This window comes from Ranitomeya imitator, chromosome 5, assembly GCF_032444005.1.
Source record: "Ranitomeya imitator isolate aRanImi1 chromosome 5, aRanImi1.pri, whole genome shotgun sequence".
Lineage (NCBI taxonomy): Eukaryota > Metazoa > Chordata > Amphibia > Anura > Dendrobatidae > Ranitomeya > Ranitomeya imitator.
Window position 1 is genome coordinate 184,289,661 of NC_091286.1, and position 24,854 is coordinate 184,314,514.

General features: G+C 41.5%; 1 protein-coding gene across 5 annotated transcripts in view; it reads left to right on the top strand.

Annotated features, from left to right (window-relative positions):
* The window catches only part of TFB1M (transcription factor B1, mitochondrial), a 396,419-nt gene extending 384,070 nt beyond the window's left edge, over positions 1 to 12,349 (top strand). For 2 of the 5 annotated variants that reach the window (XM_069769400.1, XM_069769399.1), the window contains one exon: positions 11,755 to 12,163. Coding sequence is in view for 4 of the 5 variants with exons in the window: in XM_069769399.1 (XP_069625500.1) it covers positions 11,755 to 11,998 (244 nt within the window). In the remaining variant the exon portion in view is untranslated. Of the gene's footprint in view, positions 1 to 11,754 lie in introns of all 5 variants that reach the window. The other 3 variants (XM_069769397.1, XM_069769396.1, XM_069769398.1) reach the window with 3 other exon arrangements.
* The last annotated feature ends 12,505 nt before the right edge of the window (positions 12,350 to 24,854 follow it).

Sequence of the window (24,854 nt, forward strand, 5' to 3'; positions counted from 1 at the left end):
CGTTTTTTCCCGCCGGATCCGTTTTTTCCACAATTTCCTTTTTTTTCTGCCAGATCAGGTTTTTTTTCCATCGGATCCTTTTTTTCCCGCCTGATCCGTTTTTTTCCACAATTTCCTTTTTTTTCTGTCAGATCAGTTTTTTTTCCATCGGATCCTTTTTTTTCCCGCCTGATCCGTTTTTTCCCGCCAGATCCGTTTTTTTCCACAATTTTCTTTTTTCTCTGCCAGATCAGTTTTTTCCATCGGATCCTTTTTTTCCCGCCTGATCCGTTTTTTTCCACAATTTTCTTTTTTCTCTGCCAGATCAGTTTTTTCCATCGGATCCTTTTTTTCCCGCCTGATCCGTTTTTTTCCACAATTTACTTTTTTTTCTGTCAGATCAGTTTTTTTTCCATCGGATCCTTTTTTTCCCGCCTAATCCGTTTTTTTCCGCCGGATCCATTTTTTTCCACAAGTTCCTTTTTTTTCTGCCAGATCAGTTTTTTCCGCCGGATCCGTTTTTTCATGCCAGATCCGTTTTTTTTCCACAATTTACTTTTTTTTCTGCCAGATAAGTTTTTTTTCGCCGGATCCGTTATTTTCTCATTGAGTTGTATTAGCGCCGGATGGCCACACGTTTCATCCGTTTTTTGCAGGATCCGTCAAAACAGCTGTTTCCGCCGGACGGAAAACACATACAGAGGAACGGTTGAATCGCGATCTCACCCGCCGCTATTGCGGGCACATGTCAGTCATGTTTTTTTTATTGACAGATTGGGCGATTCTGAACGCGGCGATACTAAATATGTGTAGGTTTGATTTTTTTATTGTTTTATTTTTGATGGGGCAAAAGGGGGGTGATTTAAACTTAAATTTTTATTTTTTTTCATATTTTTAAAAACAGTTTTTTTTACATTTGCCATGCATCAATAGCCTCCATGGGAAACTAGAAGCTGGCACAACTCGATCGGCTCAGCTACATAGCAGCGATCATCAGATTGCTGCTCCGTAGCTGAATTACAGGCTTGCTATGAGCGCCGACCACAGGGGGGCGCTCACAGCAGGCCGGCATCAGTAACTATAGAGGTCTCAAGGACCTCTATGGATACCATTCTGACGTATCGCTGACCCCCGATCATGTGACGGGGTGGACGATGCGCTAATTTCTGGCCGCGCGGCTGGAAGCGGTAGTTAAATGCCGCTGTCAGCATTTGACAGCGGCATTTAACAGGTTAATAGCGGTGGGTGAATTGCGATTTCACCTGCCGCTATTGCGCGCACATGTCAGCTGTACAAAACAGCCGACATGTCGTGACTTTGATGTGGGCTCACCGCCGGAGCCCACATCAAAGGAGGAGACACGACATGCGCAGAACATGTTGCGTTTTTTACTGCGATGTGTTTTTCCCCCAGAAAAAACGCAACATATGCACAAAAAATGCGGAATGCATTATAAATGATGTATGCATTTTTAAATTGTTTTTATCACATTTTTATAGCGAACAAACGCAAAAAAATGCGAAAAATCCTGAACGTGTGCACACAGCCTCAATGTGTATCTCCCCATCACACTCCATATGTGTCTCACTCATCATACTTCACGTCTCTTTCTCTCCCATCAGTCACTCTTAGGCCGGGGACACACACAACGTATAAAAAAAGGTCCGTTTTTGATGGACGAGAATCGCACAAATGTTACCAAAACAGTGATCCGTGTGCAGTGCGAGGATGCGATTTTCTCGCATCCAATGATCCGTGTGACATCCGTATGGCATCCGTATGGTGAGATTTTCTCACACACTTGCAAAATGAGCAAATAATGGCTGAGCCTTTCCTGTCACCTGCACAATGCCTGAGAATTTCTCGCACGTCACACTGATGGTCCGTGTGCTGTGCTATTTTTTCTCACCCCCATAGACTTTCATTGGCGATTCTCGGCCGAGATACGCTGAGAATTGCAGCATGCTGCGATTTCACTCGGATCCGGAATACGGCCGAGAAAATATCGGATGATGGGAGCTGCCCCATAGATTAACATTGGGACGAGCGCTATGCGATTTTTTATCGCATTGCACTCGTCCGTATTGCGGTCTAGTGTGACCCCGGCCTTAGCCATACAATGCATCTCTCCCCTCCCTCCATAATGCCTGGCTATTCACTGCAGAGCTGGAGCTCCCAGACAGCTCCCAATGCTGCTCCATGCACACCACATGTCTTCACTCTTCTTGGGTCCAGATGCTGCTGAGCCCACTGTGTTCTGCTCCTGTGTAAACAAGCTGTGCCTCTGATGCAGTAACTGCTGGTGATAGCAGATCACAGGGCAGTCACACACAAAATGGTGCTGCCCTGTGATGCTGCTCTTCATTCTTACTGTTGGGGCAGTAACTGCTGACATCACCATTTCCCTCCCCTTTTGGGTGGTCTAATATCCCTGGGGCAGAGCTGCTAAATCTTACTATAGCTGCTTGAGGTCTAAAACGGAAAATGCTCCCCCTAGTGGTAAATATGTATATTTGTAGAAAAATATATAATATTTTTCATATAGAAATGTTTGCAAACAGTGCAAACATTGCATTAATACATTTTAATTACTATTTTAAGCTTAATTTCACAAAAAAACAAAATACAAAAAAACTGGTGGCACCTTCCCTTTAAGAGATTAAAAAGTCAAACCCTTCCCTTCTGAGCTCCACTGTGCGCCCAAACAGAGGTTTACCCCCACATACAGGGTATCGACATACTCAGGACAAATTGCACAACAACTTTTGGGGTCCAATTTTGCTTGCTACCCTTGGGAAAATAAAGAATTGGGGGTGAAAAGATCATTTTTGTGAAAAAAAATGATTTTTAATTTTTTCGGCTCTATGTTATAAACTTGTGTGAAGCACTTGGGGGTTCAAAGTGTTGACCACACACCTAGATAAGTTCCTTAGGGGGTTTAGTTTCCCAAATAAGGTCACTTGTGGGGGGTTTCCACTGTTTAGGCACATCAGCGGCTCTCCAAACGCGACATGGTATCCGATCTCAATTCCAGGGAATTCTGTGTTGAAAAAGTCAAATGGCGCTCCTTCCCTTCTGAGCTCCACTTTGCACCCAAACAGAGGTTTACCCCCACATACGGGGTATCGACATAGTACAAATTGCACAGCAACTTTTGGGGTCCAATTTCTCTTGCTACCATTGGGAAAATAAAAAAATGGGGGTGAAAAATCATTTTTGTGAAAAAAAAATGATTTTTAATTTTTTTAGGCTCTACTTTATATACTTTATAACTCCCTAATAAAAAAAAGTTTCCAAAATTGTGCTAATGTAAAGTAGACATATGGGAAATGTTATTTATTGACCATTTTGTGTGACATATCTCTCTGATGTAAGGGCATAAAAATTCAAAGTTTGAAAATTGCTAAATTTTCAAAATTTTCGCCAAATTTTCTTTTTCTTAAAAAAAAAAAATCACCGCAAGTAATATCGAAGAAATGTTACCACTAACATGAAGTACAATATGTCACGAAAAAACATTCTCTGAATCAGCAGGATGCGTTGAAGCGTTCCCGAGTTATAACCTCATAAAGTGACAGTGGTCAGAATTGTAAAAATTGGCTCGGTCATTAAGTACCAATATTGCTCTGTCACTACGGGGTTAAGCGTCTTTTGAAGTCTCCTCCTCTGGCTGACAGCGTAAGTTTCTCAATGCCGATAACCCGTAAGAATGCCGTACTCCTCTGATGACAGGTAACAAAATGCTTAGATGCATGAGACATAGAACGATTACTATTAGTGAAAACAAGAATATCAGTAATATGCTCTGAGATGCGGATTTTAAGCATACAAGTAGTGCATCCTATATAGCTCAAATTGCATTTTATGCATGTGATCATATACACCACATTTTTACTATTACAGTTAATCAGCTGTTGTATCTTAAATTCTTGTCTATTGCCACTATCATGGAAAGAATGTGCAATAATAGAATGAACACAAGTTCTGCATCTAGAAGCATCGCAGCGGTAAAAACCAGTGTGATGCAACCAGGTACAAGAAGTGTTGCCAGAATTGAAAAAACTTGGGGAAAGAATGTCAGATAAGGTTGTGGCTTTATTTCCTACCACTTGACATCCTGAAGATAAAATAGTAGATAAAATCTCATCTTCGTATAAAATAGGAATATTTTTTAAAATAAGAGACTTTATACTATTGTATTGAGAACTGTATTTCACAGAACAAATTATTTTCTGATTCTCACTACCATTATTAATTTTGTCTCTTGGCATCAACATATCACACCGTTTTTTCAGTTTAACAATATTCTTTGCTCTATCAAGGGACCAGTTAGAATAACCCCTTTCCCAATCTCTCACAACATGAATCAATTTCCTGCCTAAGAATAGTGGCATCGTTACAGTTTCTGGTGATCCTAGTTAATTCACCTACTGGTATTAATTTGATGGTGTGTCTCGGATGACTGCTGGAAGCGTGTAAAATGCTGTTACCTGATAGTGATTTACAATATGTGGAAGTGGTAATCACATCACCCACAGTACCACGTAGAGTCAAGTCCAAAAAAGAATTCACATGAAAATCAGTGCTACATGTGAAACGAAGATTGAATTTGTTAGAGTTAAAATAACTCAAAAGTTCTGGTATGGCAGACACATCGCCACTCCAAATGAGGAGCATATCGTCGATGTATCTGCCATACCAGAATATGTCCAGCAAAAACGGATTATCATCAGAATACAGAATCAATTCCTCCCAATAGGACAAAGCCAAATTGGCCACGGAGGGTGAGTGTTTACCTCCCATGGAAACTCCCTTGCATTGGAGAAAAAACTGTTGATCAAAGGAAAAATAGTTGTGAGTCATTAAAAAATATATAGCTTGCATAATGAAATTACACAGATCACTAGTATAATTGCTATATTTGTGCAGATGAAATTCCAGCGCTTGAATAATGACATTCTGTGGTATACATGTATAAAGAGAAATGACATCACAGCCTATCCAATGAAAATTATCCCTCCATATAGTATTAGATAATTGATGCAATACATCTTTAGAGTCTCTAAGAAATCCTGGGACTCTCATGACTAAAGGCTGCAACAAAGAGTCTATCCATTGACTTAGATGTTCCATAAGGGAACCCATCCCAGATATAATAGGACGCATCGGAGGAGGTGAAATCTCTTTGTGGACTTTAGGTAAACCATACATTGTAGGTATAACAGGATGGTTAATTTTCAGATATTCCATCTGCGTTTTAGTTATACTCAATGCTACACTATCATCCACCAAATGGAATAATTCATTTTTAAAGGAAACTGTAGGCTCTATCATTCAACAAGCAATTTATTTGATCTTAATATGTAGATATGTCCATAACCACAAGTAAGCAACCCTTATCCGCTTTTTTATAGTTATTTCTTCCATATTTCTAATTTTTGTTGAACAGACATATCTAGAGATCTCAATTCACGTTCAATAACAGCTTGAAATCTGTCCATACAATCAACTCTCGATTGGATAGGGTAGAACAATGGATTTTTTGTCTTTAAATGTTTTGCTTGATTTACATCTTTATGAATAGATACACTAAGCATATTTAGATCATTTAACCTTTTTAGTGCACATTGTTCATTAAATGTAAGATTATAATATTCATTCTGAGAAGTAGAACCCACTTCAGTTGTTACCGATTCTTGCTCAAAAAAATGTCTGGTATTGCATGTTCATTGGCGCTCTAAAATACGCCAAAATGTAAAGGCGGAAAGCTCGCTGAGTACACCGAGTACCGTGATACTCGGGCGAGTACCGAGTAGTGGCGAGCATGCTTGCTCATCACTAACAGCCACCACCTGCAGCGCCTCATTCTTTTCTATACACAGCCTCATACTGCAGCAGCACCTCACTTCTCTCATTTTCCCCCTGACATCTCTCATGTTGCCCCTCACATCATATGAAAAAGTTTGGGCACCCCTATTAATCTTAAGCTTAATGTTTTATAAAAATTGTTTTTTTGCAACAGCTATTTCAGTTTCATATATCTAATAACTGTTGGACACAGTAATGTTTCTGCCTTGAAATGAGGTTTATTGTACTAGCAGAAAATGTGCAATCTGCATTCAAACAAGATTTGACAGGTGCATAAGTATGGGCACCCCACCAGAAAAGTGACATTAATATTTAGTAGATCCTCCTTTTGCAAAAATAACAACCTCTAGTCGCTTCCTGTAGCTTTTAATGAGTTCCTGGATCCTGGATGAAGGTATTTTTGAATATTCCGCTTTACAAAACAATTCCAGTTCAGTTAAGTTTGATGGTCGCCGAGCATGGACAGCCCTCTTCAAATGATCCCACAGATGTTCAATGATATTCAGGTCTGGGGACTGGGATGGCCATTCCAGAACAGTGTAATTGTTCCTCTGCATAAATGCCTGAGTAGATTTGGAGCGGTGTTTTGGATCATTGTCTTGCTGAAAGATCCATCCCCTGTGTAACTTCAATTTTGTCACTGATTCATGAACATTATTGTCAAGAATCTGCTGATACTGAGAGGAATCCATGCGTCCCTCAACTTAAACTAGATTCCCCTTGCTGGCATTGGCCACACAGCCCCAAAGCATGATGGAACCTCCACCAAATTTTACTGTGGGTAGCAAGTGTTTTTCTTGGAATGCTGTGTTTTTTTGGCTTTTTGTATGACCAACCAACTCAATCTTGGTTTCATCAGTCCACAGGACCTTCTTCCAAAAAGAAATTGGCTTCTCCAAATGTGCTTTTGCATACCTCAGCCGACTCTGTTTGTGGCATGCTTGCAGAAGCTGCTTCTTTCGCATCACTCTCCCATAAAGCTTCTCCTTGTGCAAAGTGCGTTTTATAGTTGACCGATGCACAGTGACAGCATCTGCAGCAAGTTGATACTGCAGCTCTCTGGAGGTGGAAACAGGAACACATGGGCGTATCAACCAAATACCCTGTTTTTTACATCTTTTACTAGCACTTGCGGATTACTGCAACATTTTTTCAAACTGAGTGTTTTTGGTTTTACTATTCTCTTTTGTGTCTTCAGGTTTCTTGGTGGTGTGTGAACATGATCATACAGACTTGTTCACTGTGCAAGTAGCCCATGTGTTCCTGTTTCCATAATTGTTTTCTTGTGTCTACAAGACTGGGGAGTTCCACCACTCCTCTTGGGCTATCTGCACAATAGCTGTTCTACCCTGTATGCACACATGGATTTTTCCTCTCTGAACCCTGTTCACACAGGTTATATACAGATGATCAGGTTTTTAAATACATCAGATAGGGATTGCATACATTAGTTAGGACTGCTCTGATAAGGGTATACCGTGAAGATTGGTAGAGCAGCTTAGTATACATTTTTTGCAAAAAACGTATCAACCAAATACCCTGTTTTTTACATCTTTTACTAGCACTTGCGGATTACTGCAACATTTTTTCAAACTGAGTGTTTTTGGTTTTACTATTCTCTTTTGTGTCTTCAGGTTTCTTGGTGGTGTGTGAACATGATCATACAGACTTGTTCACTGTGCAAGTAGCCCATGTGTTCCTGTTTCCATAATTGTTTTCTTGTGTCTACAAGACTGGGGAGTTCCACCACTCCTCTTGGGCTATCTGCACAATAGCTGTTCTACCCTGTATGCACACATGGATTTTTCCTCTCTGAACCCTGTTCACACAGGTTATATACAGATGATCAGGTTTTTAAATACATCAGATAGGGATTGCATACATTAGTTAGGACTGCTCTGATAAGGGTATACCGTGAAGATTGGTAGAGCAGCTTAGTATACATTTTTTGCAAAAAACGTATCAACCAAATACCCTGTTTTTTACATCTTTTACTAGCACTTGCGGATTACTGCAACATTTTTTCAAACTGAGTGTTTTTGGTTTTACTATTCTCTTTTGTGTCTTCAGGTTTCTTGGTGGTGTGTGAACATGATCATACAGACTTGTTCACTGTGCAAGTAGCCCATGTGTTCCTGTTTCCATAATTGTTTTCTTGTGTCTACAAGACTGGGGAGTTCCACCACTCCTCTTGGGCTATCTGCACAATAGCTGTTCTACCCTGTATGCACACATGGATTTTTCCTCTCTGAACCCTGTTCACACAGGTTATATACAGATGATCAGGTTTTTAAATACATCAGATAGGGATTGCATACATTAGTTAGGACTGCTCTGATAAGGGTATACCGTGAAGATTGGTAGAGCAGCTTAGTATACATTTTTTGCAAAAAACGTATCAACCAAATACCCTGTTTTTTACATCTTTTACTAGCACTTGCGGATTACTGCAACATTTTTTCAAACTGAGTGTTTTTGGTTTTACTATTCTCTTTTGTGTCTTCAGGTTTCTTGGTGGTGTGTGAACATGATCATACAGACTTGTTCACTGTGCAAGTAGCCCATGTGTTCCTGTTTCCATAATTGTTTTCTTGTGTCTACAAGACTGGGGAGTTCCACCACTCCTCTTGGGCTATCTGCACAATAGCTGTTCTACCCTGTATGCACACATGGATTTTTCCTCTCTGAACCCTGTTCACACAGGTTATATACAGATGATCAGGTTTTTAAATACATCAGATAGGGATTGCATACATTAGTTAGGACTGCTCTGATAAGGGTATACCGTGAAGATTGGTAGAGCAGCTTAGTATACATTTTTTGCAAAAAACGTATCAACCAAATACCCTGTTTTTTACATCTTTTACTAGCACTTGCGGATTACTGCAACATTTTTTCAAACTGAGTGTTTTTGGTTTTACTATTCTCTTTTGTGTCTTCAGGTTTCTTGGTGGTGTGTGAACATGATCATACAGACTTGTTCACTGTGCAAGTAGCCCATGTGTTCCTGTTTCCATAATTGTTTTCTTGTGTCTACAAGACTGGGGAGTTCCACCACTCCTCTTGGGCTATCTGCACAATAGCTGTTCTACCCTGTATGCACACATGGATTTTTCCTCTCTGAACCCTGTTCACACAGGTTATATACAGATGATCAGGTTTTTAAATACATCAGATAGGGATTGCATACATTAGTTAGGACTGCTCTGATAAGGGTATACCGTGAAGATTGGTAGAGCAGCTTAGTATACATTTTTTGCAAAAAACGTATCAACCAAATACCCTGTTTTTTACATCTTTTACTAGCACTTGCGGATTACTGCAACATTTTTTCAAACTGAGTGTTTTTGGTTTTACTATTCTCTTTTGTGTCTTCAGGTTTCTTGGTGGTGTGTGAACATGATCATACAGACTTGTTCACTGTGCAAGTAGCCCATGTGTTCCTGTTTCCATAATTGTTTTCTTGTGTCTACAAGACTGGGGAGTTCCACCACTCCTCTTGGGCTATCTGCACAATAGCTGTTCTACCCTGTATGCACACATGGATTTTTCCTCTCTGAACCCTGTTCACACAGGTTATATACAGATGATCAGGTTTTTAAATACATCAGATAGGGATTGCATACATTAGTTAGGACTGCTCTGATAAGGGTATACCGTGAAGATTGGTAGAGCAGCTTAGTATACATTTTTTGCAAAAAACGTATCAACCAAATACCCTGTTTTTTACATCTTTTACTAGCACTTGCGGATTACTGCAACATTTTTTCAAACTGAGTGTTTTTGGTTTTACTATTCTCTTTTGTGTCTTCAGGTTTCTTGGTGGTGTGTGAACATGATCATACAGACTTGTTCACTGTGCAAGTAGCCCATGTGTTCCTGTTTCCATAATTGTTTTCTTGTGTCTACAAGACTGGGGAGTTCCACCACTCCTCTTGGGCTATCTGCACAATAGCTGTTCTACCCTGTATGCACACATGGATTTTTCCTCTCTGAACCCTGTTCACACAGGTTATATACAGATGATCAGGTTTTTAAATACATCAGATAGGGATTGCATACATTAGTTAGGACTGCTCTGATAAGGGTATACCGTGAAGATTGGTAGAGCAGCTTAGTATACATTTTTTGCAAAAAACGTATCAACCAAATACCCTGTTTTTTACATCTTTTACTAGCACTTGCGGATTACTGCAACATTTTTTCAAACTGAGTGTTTTTGGTTTTACTATTCTCTTTTGTGTCTTCAGGTTTCTTGGTGGTGTGTGAACATGATCATACAGACTTGTTCACTGTGCAAGTAGCCCATGTGTTCCTGTTTCCATAATTGTTTTCTTGTGTCTACAAGACTGGGGAGTTCCACCACTCCTCTTGGGCTATCTGCACAATAGCTGTTCTACCCTGTATGCACACATGGATTTTTCCTCTCTGAACCCTGTTCACACAGGTTATATACAGATGATCAGGTTTTTAAATACATCAGATAGGGATTGCATACATTAGTTAGGACTGCTCTGATAAGGGTATACCGTGAAGATTGGTAGAGCAGCTTAGTATACATTTTTTGCAAAAAACGTGTCAACCAAATACCCTGTTTTTTACATCTTTTACTAGCACTTGCGGATTACTGCAACATTTTTTCAAACTGAGTGTTTTTGGTTTTACTATTCTCTTTTGTGTCTTCAGGTTTCTTGGTGGTGTGTGAACATGATCATACAGACTTGTTCACTGTGCAAGTAGCCCATGTGTTCCTGTTTCCATAATTGTTTTCTTGTGTCTACAAGACTGGGGAGTTCCACCACTCCTCTTGGGCTATCTGCACAATAGCTGTTCTACCCTGTATGCACACATGGATTTTTCCTCTCTGAACCCTGTTCACACAGGTTATATACAGATGATCAGGTTTTTAAATACATCAGATAGGGATTGCATACATTAGTTAGGACTGCTCTGATAAGGGTATACCGTGAAGATTGGTAGAGCAGCTTAGTATACATTTTTTGCAAAAAACGTTTCAACCAAATACCCTGTTATTTACATCTTTTACTAGCACTTGCGGATTACTGCAACATTTTTTCAAACTGAGTGTTTTTGGTTTTACTATTCTCTTTTGTGTCTTCAGCTCTCTGGAGGTGGTCTGAGGATTGTCCTTGACTGATCTCACCATTCTTCTTCTGCCTTTCTGATGTTTTTCTTGGCCTGCCACTTCTGGCCTTAACAAGAACTGTACCTGTGTTCTTCCATTTCCTTACTATGTTTCTCACAGTGGAAATTGACAGGTTAAATCTCTGAGACAGCTTTTTGTATCCTTCCCCTGAACAACTATGTTGAATAATCTTTGTTTTCAGATCATTAGACAGTTGTTTTGAGGAGCCCATGATGCCACTCTTCAGAGGAGATTCAAACAGGAGAACAACTTGCAAGTGGCCACTTTAAGTAGCTTTTCTCATGATTGCATAAACCTGGCTATGAAGTTCAAAGCTCAATGAGGTTAGAAAACCAAAAAAAGTGTTTTAGTAAGTCAGTAAAAAGTAGGTAGGAGTATTTAAAACAAGAAAATAAGGGTGCCCATACTTATGCACCTGTCAAATTTTGTTTGAATGCAGATTGCACATTTTCTGTTAGTACAATAAACCTCATTTCAAGGCAGAAACATTACTGTGTCCAACAGTTATTAGATATATGAAACTGAAATAGCTGTTGCAAAATAAAACTATTTTTATAAAACATTAAGCTTAAGATTAATAGGGGTGCCCAAACTTTTTCATATCACTGTATGACCTGTACCTGCTATGCTATGCGGAGTGGGCGTAGCTATGTGGAGTGGGCTCGATACATGTACACACACATACACTCAACTTTATATATTAGATTAACCAGATTTTTCTGTAAATTCTTCTTTTGCAGATTGTTATTCCCAGAAGAACAACGCACAAAACTTACAGAACAAATTCTGATGTTAGCTGATGTAGAACCAACATTGCGACCTACTGAACTGTCAATGAAGCATTTCCAAGGATTATGTAATGCCTATAGAGAACTGTGTGATCGGGATCCAGATTTATTCGCTTACAACTTTAGAGAGGAGCTTCGTCAGAAAAAAATAAAGAGTCAAGATATCTATAAAACTGAAGAAAATGACATACTCTGATTGTAATAGAATCATCATCCTTATAATGCTACTTGTACAACACTGCAACAGTAGACCCTTGTAGTAACTTTGTACATAGTTACTGCATGGCTTCAGAAGTACACATATTTATTATAGATGTACTGAGTAGCCATAATTGATTTACCCCTTTATCAGTAAAATGTTAAAAATCAACAGGAAATTTGATTTTTTTTTGTCAAAATAAGAACATTACTTCCAAGAACACGTTTTTTGTGCATTATATGTATCTGGGGTGTGCAATGTTAATACCTATGTATTAGCCAATGATAAAAAAAAAACATTTAAACCTAACTTTTCAGATAAAACCTACTTTGTGCTTAAAATAGTTACAAAAAATTAAGAGGCTTTCTAAGATTTTTTTTTTTTTTTTTAGGCTTGCCGAGGTTATAAAAGGAAAAAATAATAATTTTTGGAAAACCCTCTTCAACTAAAAACTCAAGTGTAATGACTTTCAAAAATAAGTAAGGTTTAAGATCTCCTACAGTGTGCGCTTCTTAACCTATCCGATGATGGGTATTAACTAGGTAGTAGTTGAGTAACCACTGGAACTTGCACCGATTCAGAGAAAAAAAGTGCTGAAAAACTCGGACTATACTCGAGTATATAAGGTAGTTTTTTATTGTTAGGAAGTTAAAAGGGTTAAAAGTTGATCAGCAATTCCTAATTTTTCCCAAAAAATTTATAAAACCTGTTTTTAGGGACCACGTCACTTTTCAAGAGACTTTGGGGCATCTATATGACAGAAAATACTCCAAAGTGACACCATTCTTAAATTAACATTTAAAATTAACATTTCACTTTTTTCACAAAAATTTTATTTAGCATCAAATTGTTTATTTTCATGAAATTAACAGGAGAAAATGGACCCCTAAATGTGATAGGCAATTTCTTATGCATATGCAAACACCCCATATGTAGGGAAAACTACTGTCTGGGCGCATGGCAGAACTCAGAACAGAACCGCTTGACTTTTTGAACTCAAAAGTGTCTGGAATCTAGAGCAGACCCTATGCTGTTTGAAGAGCCCCTTCAACAATTAAACAATTGGTACCATTTTTGGGCACATTACATCTTTTGATATTGCTGTCTTGTCACGACACAGCTGTTGGGTGACCCGGGAGCGTTGGCTCCTTTCCTGTCACTAACACTAGGGGGCGCCCTAGCTTGCCCTGTTCCTCGGGATACTTCAAATGGCGAAGATGCTGGGGCCTCCGCCCTTACCTTATCTCATAAGTTAGCCCTCCGTCTGTTCTCCTCCCCCACCCAGGGAAGAGGGGGCACTAATGTGCACCGCTGTACACCAATCCGACAAACAGGGCAACACAGACAAGGGTTAGCAGAAAACTCCAGACATACAAAATATTCACTCATGTATAATAGAGGAATCCACAGGGGGTGCAGAAAGGGATAAAAACCAAAATGGAGAAGGATAAGGATTTACCATGCGTACAAACCAAGCAACAGTCACTAATAACTCCCTATCTCTCCTTCTCATTCCAACTCCTTTCCCTCCGTTAGCCATTCAGCAATAAAGCTAGATTTGATGAGGATTAGTAACAGATCCCAGATTATAAAGGGAAAAGGAGTAGCTAACTGAGCTCAGCTGAGCACAGGGATTTCCAACATGGCCGATTAACCCCTGTTCTGCCCAAAGAAATAAACACATTTAATATGACAGAGAAGTGCTTCTTAGCTCTGGAGTAGGAGCAATGAGACACTACAGTCTTCTGGCTCCACACTATCACGGTAACCCCGTGACATTTCTATTCCGATTTTTGGGAGGCAGAATAAACAAAAAACAGCAATTCAGGAATTGATTTTTGCAGGATTTTTTATGCAACTCATCCCCTGTATCATGCTTTTGGATTATGTAGCAAAAACCTGCTAACTAATTCAATTTAAGGCCTCAGTGACCAGGGCAATTTTGACCTTAATGACTAGGCCAAATTTTAGAAATGTGACCAGTTGTTTGTTCGTGACATACAGTGAGGAAAAAAGTATTTAGTCAGCCACCAATTGTGCATGTTCTCCCACTTAAAAAGATGAGAGAGGCCTGTAATTGACATCATAGGTAGACCACAACTATGAGAGTCAAAATGAGAAAACAAATCCAGAAAATCTCCTTGTCTGATTTGGCAAAATTTATTTTGCAAATTATGGAGGAAAATAAGTATTTGGTAATTAATAATGATGAGTGAGTATACTCGTTGCTCAGGTTTCCCCGAGCACGCTCGGGTGATCTCCGAGAATTTGTAACTTCTTGGAGATTTAGTTTTCTTTGCCTCAGCTGCATGAATTACAGCTGATAGACAGCTTGAATACATGTGGGGATTCCCTAGTAACCAGGCAACATGCCTCCTGATATGACACGCCCCCAGAAATGACATCATACCTGGAGGGAGCCCATACAGTCTAGCATTCACCCTGGAGGCAGAGCCGTGCTGCTGGGGAGCGACTGTGAGGTAAGTATACCAAACTTTTTTGTTTTCTTTACAAAATTAATTAAATGGGTGAGGGGATGAGGAGGAGTTGCATATTATGATGGAGGAAGGAGTAAGGGGGACTGCACATAATGATATGGAGAGGGGTTAAAGGGGGACTGCACATGATGATGTCGAGAGGGAGGTTAAAGGGGGACTGCACATGATGTGGGGAAAGGGGTTAAAGGGGACTGCACATGATGTGGAGAGGGTGATTAAAGGGGGAATGCACATGATGTGGGGAGGGAGGGTTAAAGAGGGACTGCACATGATGTGGAGAGGGTTTAATTGGGGACTGCACATGATATGGGAAGGGGGTTAAACGTGGACTGCACATGATGACGGAGGAAGGGGGACTGCATATGATGATGTGGAGAGGGGGTTGGGTTAAAGGGGGACTGCCCATGATTATGTGGGGAGGGGGGTTAAAGGGGGACTGCACATGATGTAATGAGGGGGTTAAACATAACAGGGCAGGGGGTTAAAGGGGGACTGGAGAGGGGGTTTAAAGGGACTGCACATGATGTGGACAGGGGATAAAGGGGGACTGCACATAATGATGTGGAGAGGGGGTTAAAGGGGGAGTGCACATGATGTAATGAGGGGGTTAAACATAACAGGGCAGGGGGTTAAAGGGGGACTGCACATGATGTGGGGAAGGGGATTAAAGGGGGACTGCACATGATGTGGAGAGGGGGGTTAAAGGAGGACTGCACATAATATGGGGAGGGGGGTTAAAGGGGGACTGCACATGATGTGGAGAGGGAATAAAGGGGGACTGCACATGATATGGGGAGGGTGCTTAAAAGTAGACTGCACATGATGACGGGGAAGGAGTAAGGGGGACTGCACATAATGATGTGGAGAGGGGGGTTGGGTTAAAGGGGACTTCACATGATGTGGGGAGGGGGATAAAAGGGGACTGCACATGATGTGGAGAGGGAGTTAAAGGGGGACTGCACATGATGTAGGGAGGGGGGTTAAAGGGGAACTGCACATGATGTGGAGGGAGTTAAAGGGGGACTGCACATGATGATGTGGGGGGTTTAAAGGCGGACTGCACATGATGAAGTGGGGGAGGGGACGGGAGACTGCAAATGATGAATTGAGAGTGAAGGAAGAGGGACAGCAATCAAATAGAAGGTTGGGGTGGGGAGATCAAATGATGATCTGGAGAGAGCAAATAATGAATTTTGAGGGTGGGGGAGTAAATGATGTATTGAATGTGGGGGTAGAGCTGTTGATAATGATTAGTGGGTGGGAGAGAGAAGACATGACAATGAATTGGGGCAGAAGGCATGTAAATATAATGAGTTGGGGTAGTAGGAGGCAAATAGTCGGGGGCATTGAGTATGCAGTGACTGGTAATGAATTGGGGAAAGAGTAAAGGTGCTAATTTAATTTATATATTTATTAGGTGGGAAAAGTGGATTTGTATACCTAGAAGGGGTGTATTATAATTTATATTTTGAATGGTGGATTGCATAATAACTAATTATATATTAATGATGGGTGCATATCTATATTCAGATTTGTAGTGTAGAAGAAAGGGAAAAAGAGGGGAATGTGCTCTAAAAGCCGTGCTCTAGGTAACTGTTATTTTATGCAGAGATGAGTCCTGGGTGGAAGAAGTGATGGCGGACTGCGCTGCATGAAAAAGAAATGCAAAGATGAAGGACTTCAGCTAGAGACATCACTTGTAAGTCAGTATGTTACCTGTACACTGACAAAATACACTACATACAGAGCTAATATGTATAATGTCACCAGTGATCACTGTTATTACCTGTACACTATACACTATATGCAGAGCTCCTGTGTATAATGTCACCAGTGATCACTGTATTACCTGTACACTGACACTGCACACTGTATACTCTGTACAGAGCTCCTGTGTATAATGTCACCAGTGATCACTATATTATCTGTACACTGACACTGTATACAGAGGTCCTGTGTATAATTTACTGGTGATCACTGTATTACCTGTACACTGTAGTATAGTATACTATGTACAGAGATTCTGTGTATAATGTCACTGGTGATCACTGTATAACCTGTACACTGACAATGTAAATGTAAATACAGAGTTCCTGTGTATAATGTGACTTAGTATTGTGTTTTTTTATTAATGATCAGTATTGTATTCAGTCGTTATGTGGTGGTAATATGTAGTCTGGTCTGTTGTGGATTCTGTTTTTGGGCTCCCTCTGGTGGTTACAGATGGTACTGGGTGACTTGTGTTCTCTGCGGTCTCTGGTGTCCACCTGTTCTATCAGGATATGGGAGTTTCCTATTTAACCTGGCTTTCTTGTCATTTCCTCGCCGGCTATCAATGTAATCAGTGTGTCTTGTTACCTCTGCTTCCCGCTTCTGTAATCTTCAGGACAAGCTAAGTTTTTGATTTTCCTGTTCCACGTTTTGCTTAATTTTTGTCTTAGTCCAGCTTGCAGATATGTGATTCCTTGTTGCTGGTTGCTCTAGTGGGCTGATATTACTCCTCATGTTCCATGAGTTGGCACATGAGTTCAAGTAATTTCAGGATGGTTTTTTGTAGGGTTTTTCGCTGACCGCGCAGTTCACTTTTGTATCCTCTGCTATCTAGCTTTAGCGGGCCTCATTTTGCTGAATCTGTTTTCATAACTACGTATGTGCTTTCCTCTCATTTCACCGTCATTACATGTGGGGGGCTGCTATTTCTGTGGGGTGTTTCTCTGGAGGCAAGAGAGGTCTGTGTTTCTTCTAATAGGGGAAGTTAGTCCTTCGGCTGGCGCGAGACGTCTAGGAATCATCGTAGGCACGTTCCCCGGCTACAGCTAGCTGTGTGTTTAGGTTCAGGATCGCGGTCAGCTCAGTTTCCATCACCCTAGAGCTTGTTTTGTTTTTTGTGCTTGTCCTTTTGTGATCCCCTACCATTGGGATCATGACAGTATAGCCGGCCTAAAAGTGGTAATCGTATTGGCTGAAGTAGGAGGAAAAGTAGTCTGAGGAAGTTTTTTTTTCCCTCAGAGTTTGCTGCCTAGCCTTAATTGCAGCCTGGCTGCGTCTTACCTCCTCTTAATCCTTGAATGGCTCTGACCTCAGCTGTTTATCATGGACGTCCAGAGTTTGGCTTCCAGCCTGAATAATCTTGCTGCTAAGGTTCAAAATATACAAGATTTTGTTGTACATGCTCCTATGTCTGAACCTAGAATTCCTATCCCAGAGTTTTCTGGAGATAGATCTAGTTTTCTGAATTTTAGGAACAATTGCAAGTTGTTTCTTTCTTTGAAATCTCGCTCCTCTGGAGACCCTGCTCAGCAAGTCAAGATTGTTATATCTTTCCTGCGGGGTGACCCTCAGAATTGGGCATTTGCATTGGCACCAGGGGATCCTGCGTTGCTCAATGTGGATGCGTTTTTTCTGGCATTGGGTTTGCTCTATGAGGAACCTAACCTAGAGATTCAGGCTGAAAAAGCTTTATTGGCTCTTCAAGTCTGATAGAAAATGTCCCATGCGTCATTCCTCGTAGCTTGGATTCTTTCGTAGTGTAGAATGGTATTCATCCTGTCCATCACAAGCAACATTGACAAAGAAGTTGTTCTCCACCTCGATGCAATATGTAACTTTGCAGCCATGCAAAGTTGGCTGACTAGGTTGTGGAGTTTTTTAGACAAGCCAGGTATCCTAGCACCTAAAAGGAACACGGCCAGGTCCAGAGGGACCGCTTTACCATACATTTTTACCACAGTGGACTGTTCCTTCCGCCAAAGGGCAGAAACTATCGGGCACTCCCACCAAATATGTTTTAGGTTTCCTTGGGCCCCGCACCCTCTGAAACAACGGTCTGATACATTTGGGTAAATGGTGTGCAATTTACTCGGAACCTGGTAAGTCCTATGCAAGAGTTTAATGGACGTCTCAACCAGCGAGGACTGGTAGCTACCCCTAGAGAGTGTAGTACAGTTTTTCCTCCAGTCCTCCAGGGACATTGATATATTTAGATCCGCCTCCCACTGCTCCATGTATTTAAGTTTTTCGCCACCCTGGGTGTTATTTAGGGATGCGTAGATAAGAGAGATAGTTCCCCCGCCCAAGGGGTCATTTAGACATGTCTTCGTAACTTGTAGGGCGTGGGGGGACTTTGTATTGTAGGATCTGTTTGGCAAAGTGGAAAATTTGGCATATGCGCAGTGTTTCCTCGACTGGAGGTGTGAGTTTTTGAATGAAATCCTGTTGGGTAAGTAAAGTATGGAAGGGCGTGCAAAGGTGCCTCAGGTTAGTTATGCCATTAAGGATCCACCAGGAGAAGGGACGGGGATCTAGCCCTGGAATAAAATCAGGGTTATGAAAGAGGTTGGTCAATAGGGAGGATCTAGATTTTAGATCATGCTTAAACCTCTCCTTCCGCCACATGATCAGGGAGTGAGAAGAGAATGGGGCCGTTATATGAATTCCCTTTGGAAGTTTCTGCAAAGACCAGAGTAGGCCTGCTAGGGAATAAGGTACCATGAAGGATGAGGGGGTGGCGTAGAGAGTTTGATAATATTTGTGGAATGTGCTGTAGATGGCTTCTGGGTTAGCTGTGATTTGACCTGTTGGGCCCCTAATGGAGGGGATATTGTTTAGAAGTTCTTTATTTCTAAGTTTACGAGCTAGCATAGAACTAGGTTTGTTGGCGTGCTTGTAGAAGGACGACTTGGTCCATGTCAGTGCTTTTTCGGTTTTGTTTGTAAGAAGTGCATCTAATTTTAATTTAGTGTCATGGATTTGTTTGATTAGATAGAGTGATGTAGCAGATTGATTTGCCTGTTCTAACCTAGACAGTTTGTTTTCCAGTTGCAACTGTTGCTCCGATCTTTGTTTCTTTTTGGTGGAAGCAATTTTAATCAGTGATCCAGTTATGAATTTTTTATGTGCCATCCACACTGAACCGGGTGATACGTCGCCGGTAGAGTTGGCTTCAAAGTATATGTTTAGATCTTTTTTGATGTCGATTAGGGTGGAGGGGTCGGTAAACAAAGATTCATTTAGTCTCCATTTGAATAACCTAGAAGAGACGGTGTTAAATTTGAACATTGATAAGACTACGTCATGATCTGACCATGACGATGGAATATGCCGGGAAAAAAGGACTCAGGGGAGTGTTGAGGCGGAGGTTAAGTGAAGGTCTATTCTTGAGTAGGATTTTTGTGCTGGAGAGTAGTATGTGTACCCCCTTATGGCCCCATTCATTTCCCTCCACACGTCCGCAAAGTGTCTCTCCCTCATCAGCTGGAGTATTTTCTTCCTATCAGTTTTTGTTATGTCCGTCCTTTTCAAAGAACTGCTATCGATTGATGGATTCATAGTGAGGTTAAAGTCTCCACACCACACAAGGTGGTGGTATGTAAGTGAGATCAGCTTAGATAGGATTAGTTGAAAGGTGTGGGTCTGGGCAGTTGCGGGGGAGTAACTATTAACGATGCAGATGTCTAGGCCCTGGGATGTACCAAGTAGAATGATGAATCTACCCTCAGGATCTAGAGATGTGCTGGAATGATGGAATGGAAAGGTATCTAATATATAAAGCTGAATGTGTGTGTGTATGTATGTATGTCCGGGATTGGCATCTGTACCGTCGCAGCTACAGCCACAAAATTTTGCACAGTCACACGTCTGGACCCCGAGAGCGTCATAGGCTATGTTGTGAGGCGAAATTTTAACCCCGCGCTTTACAATTCACCAAACAATTTTGCCCCTATTTACATAATGGGGAACAAGTGAAAGGAAAAGTGTTGGAGGCGTCGCAGCTACAGCCACAAAATATTGCACAGTCACACATCCGGACCACGAGAGCGTCATAGGCTATGTTGTGAGGCGAAATTTTAACCCCACACTTTCCAATTCACCAAACAATTTTGCCCCTATCTACATAATGGGGAAAAAGTGAAAGGAAAAGTGTTGGAGGCGTCGCAGCTACAGCCACAAAATTTTGCAGTCACACGTCTGGACCCTGAGAGCGTCATAGGCTATGTTGTGAGATGAAATTTTAACCCCACGCTTTCCAATTCACCAAACAATTTTGCCCCTATCTACATAATGGGGAAAAAGTGAAAGGAAAAGTGTTGGAGGCAAATTGACAGCTGCCAGATGTGAACAAGGGGGACTTAAAGAATGAGAGCGATGGCGCCAAAGAGTATATACCATACAGTTGCTAAGGTGGGGCCCCGACATGGGATACTCACCACACACAGGGATATGAACACACATGCGCCACACACTTCCACGTGCTTGAACACATATACCACACTCAGCACTCATTTCACCACACATACACCAACCTCGCCACATAAAAGTCGAAACACAAAAGTCGCCGCTCAAAACTCGCCACGCGCAAAACTCACCACATGCAAAACTAGGCTCACGCAAAACTCGCCACACGCAAAACTTGCACCCGCGGAAAAATTGCCACATGCACAAAAGTTGCAACACATGCTAAAGTTGCCTCACACAAAACTTGCACAAACTCAAAAGGCACCACACATAAAACTCGCCACGTGCAAAACTCGCCATGCGCAAAACTTGCTGCACACAACTTGCTACACTAACTTGTCACATGCAACTCGACACACAAAAAGTTGCTACACGCATGTCGCCAAACAAAACTCATCTCACAAAAGTCGCTACATGCATGTCGCCACACGCAACTCAACACACACAACTCAACACACACAACTTGACGCACGAAACTCGCCCTAAAACACACACAAGTCTGGTATTATCCTTCAAAAATAAAAATCTGTTTCATAAGCAGACAAACTACAAGAGCAACAAATGTACCATATAGGAAATCCGGCAGCTGTCAGTCACATGACCTGTCTATTATGTGTATATGTGAGCTAATATATACTGCCAGGGGGGAGGGCTTCCTGTTGGCTGGGGATTTATCAGGCTGCCAATTTAGCTTACAAATACTGAGGTAAAAATATTGACCAAATAACATGTGAACGAGGTCTAATACAGGAGGAAATGACATACAAATATATACTATGTACAGGGGAGATAACACACAGGTATATACTATATAGAGGAGGAGATGACATACAAGTACATACTATATACAGGAGGAGATGACATACAGGTATATACTATATACAGAAGGAGATGACACACAGGTATATACTATATACAGGAGCAGATGACCTACAGGTATATACTATATACAGGAGGAGATGACATACAGGTATATACTATATACAGGAGGAGATGACACACAGATATATACTATATACAGAGGAGATGACACACAGGTATATACTATATACAGGAGGAGATTACACACAGGTATATACTATATACAGGAGATGACATACAGGTATATACTATATATAGGAGGAGATGACATACAGGTATATACTATATACAGGGGAGATGACACACAGCAGGTATATACTATATACAGGGGAGATGACATACAGGTATATACTATATATAGGAGATGATATACAGGTGTATACTATATATAAGGGAGATGACAAACATGTATATACTGATGTGAAAATGAGAGGTGTGAGGTGAAAATGAAAAGGTGTGAGTGCAAAATGAGAAGAGTGAGGGAAAATAGTGGAGTGATCGGAAAATGACAGATGTGAGGTCGAAATGGCAAGTGTTAGGGGGGGAATGAGAGGAGTGAGGGGGAAAATAAGAGGAGTGAGGGGGAAAATGAGAGATGTGAGAGGGAAAATGAAAGATGTGATGGGGAAAATGAGAGGCGTGATGGGAAAATAAGAGAAGTGAGGTGCTATAACTAACCACAGATATTTACTATGCCCAGGCAACGCCGGGTTCTTCAGCTAGTTTTTAATAAAGATGGCTACACCTCTTGTCTTACGGTCCCAAGATGACAGGTAGTGTTGTGAATAGTGAGAATCAAAGTATTTAGGGTATGAAGAAGTGGTGAAGTGGGTCTCTTGCAAGCAGATTATATCAGACTTATGTTTCTGGTAGTCAAGGAAGGCCTTTCTTCGCTTTAATGGTGAATTAAATCCCGGACATTATGGGAGAGAACCCTACACATAATTAAGCATGAGACTATTGCTAATAAGTGTGAGGCTAAGTGCTGTGATCAAAGCTAGGTTCACCCTACCTCTGCATTTGGTTAGTCTGAGGGCAAAATATCTATTGTTGCATGGAAACAGTAGGTGAGAGACAAACGGGGGAAGACAACGACAAACAAAACAAATAACATTTTCAAAAGGACTGTAAGTCCAAGAAGTATGGCGATCTGGGTTCCCATATTAGGCTGCAAACCAGGGGTCGCCAGTTCTTGGCAGCATGCCATAACCCCAAAAGTCCCAACCCTTGATATATTAAGAAAAATAATAAAAAGAAAATAATAAAAGGGAAAATAATAAACACATAAAAAAAAAGGATGGGGGAGGGGGGGAGGAGAAGGGGGGTTGGGGGGGAATTTAGGGTGAGGGGGGTAAGGCGAAGGATAGATTGGGGTGGGGCGGGGGAGGGTAGGAAGGGGTAGATGAGGTTCAGGTGGGTTTATTAAACCTGTAAAAAGTAGGTCAGGCACAACATGGCTGATTACTCATCCGGGTTCAGAATATTTTTCACAAAGGGGAGTTCTACCAAGACGGAGGTTTCTGTTTTCAATAAAGATGGTCTCAATAGACCTAGTTCTCTTTCCTTCCCCTTAACTGCAGGTCCACATCAGGTGATCCGTGTATTTTGACTCCTTGTTCTGGGGGAGTATTTCCATTCCCTTGTTGGTCTGGATTTTCTCTGGGGGATAGAGGGGGTGTCCATGCTGATCGGTATTCCTGCTTAAATCAAGGCCTGTTTTCCCTCCAGAGACCGGCAGGTAAATGATTGGGAGTTGGCTGTGAAGTTCAGGGCGAAAGGGAATCCCCAGTGGTATTTAACTTGGGCCTTCTGAAGAGTGGCCGTGATGGGTCTAAGGGATCTCCTCCTGGCTAGTGTGGCCGTAGCTATGTCCGCATATATATGCACAGAATTTGGCAAGTTAGGTAAAGAGAGCGGTCCCTGGCCGCCATTAGGATCAAATCCCTCGTTTCCTCGTAGTGCAATTTCAAAATCGCATCTCTAGGCATGTCAATAGAACGAGGCTTACCCAGAGCCCTGTGGATCCTGGTAATATGGATCTGTATCAGGCAGGAGAGCTGTGAAAAGTGCGGTCGCTGTTTCTTTAAGGGCAACAATGTGCTCAGGGAGACCTCTTATTCTCAAGTTGCTCGTGCGAGACCTGTTTTCGTAGTCCTCACAGCGGAGTTCCAGCTCATTAATGCGATCTGTGTGATTTCTGAGTGCCTCGTGATCCTCCTCCAAGGCGTCTGTCATTGCCTCCATTTTTTCTTCTAAGCTATTTGTACGCTGCATGATGTCCTGCAGCTGAGATGCAATGCCCTGCATGGTCGCAGAGAGTTCTGCTCTGAAGGTCTCCTGCAGCGATTTTGTGAGTGCTGCTGTGGAGATCACAGTCTCCATGTTTGAGGCAGATTCCCCATGGTCTGTGTCTTCCTCTGCCTGCGGTGCCGGGAACAGGGCTGCTGCGGCGGCCATCTTGGATATGTTACCGCTCAGAAGAAGGTCCGTGATGGAGCGGCGTGCGGGCTGAGCTGCGTTCCCCTTCTTCGGCATTACCGGCGGCGCCACTCCAGGAGGTGTAGGCGATCTGGATCTGGTGAGTCAGTTGCGCTCTGACGGCTGAATAGGGCTGCGTGGGATCGGTCGGGGAGTGGAGCTCAGTGCGACATGTCCGCCGCTACCAAGGTCCGCGCATGCACCCCTATGTTTATTCATTTTATTTAGTATTTTCTATTTCTTCCACCACATATATGCAAGTATGCTGAGTCCTTTGGATATACAAGTAAATCAATATGGCGCAATATCTGATTGAAGCCTCGTCACTATATCTTTTCATCTTGACCACGCCGATGACTGATACCGTGTGGGATGCGTTAATTTGTTGACATTTGTATATTCACTTATACACTGATTGTATACCTATTTTTATATACGTGTATTTATATTTAATTGCCATATTTTATATGTCACTGCTCATTTCATGTACAGTTAGGGCCAGAAATATTTGGACAGTGACACAAGTTTTGTTATTTTAGCTGTTTACAAAAACATGTTCAGAAATACAATTATATATATAATATGGGCTGAAAGTGCACACTCCCAGCTGCAATATGATAGTTTCCACATCCAAATCGGAGAAAGGGTTTAGGAATCATAGCTCTGTAATGCATAGCGTCCTCTTTTTCAAGGGACCAAAAGTAATTGGACAATGGACTCTAAGGGCTGCAATTAACTCTGAAGGCGTCTCCCTCGTTAACCTGTAATCAATGAAGTAGTTA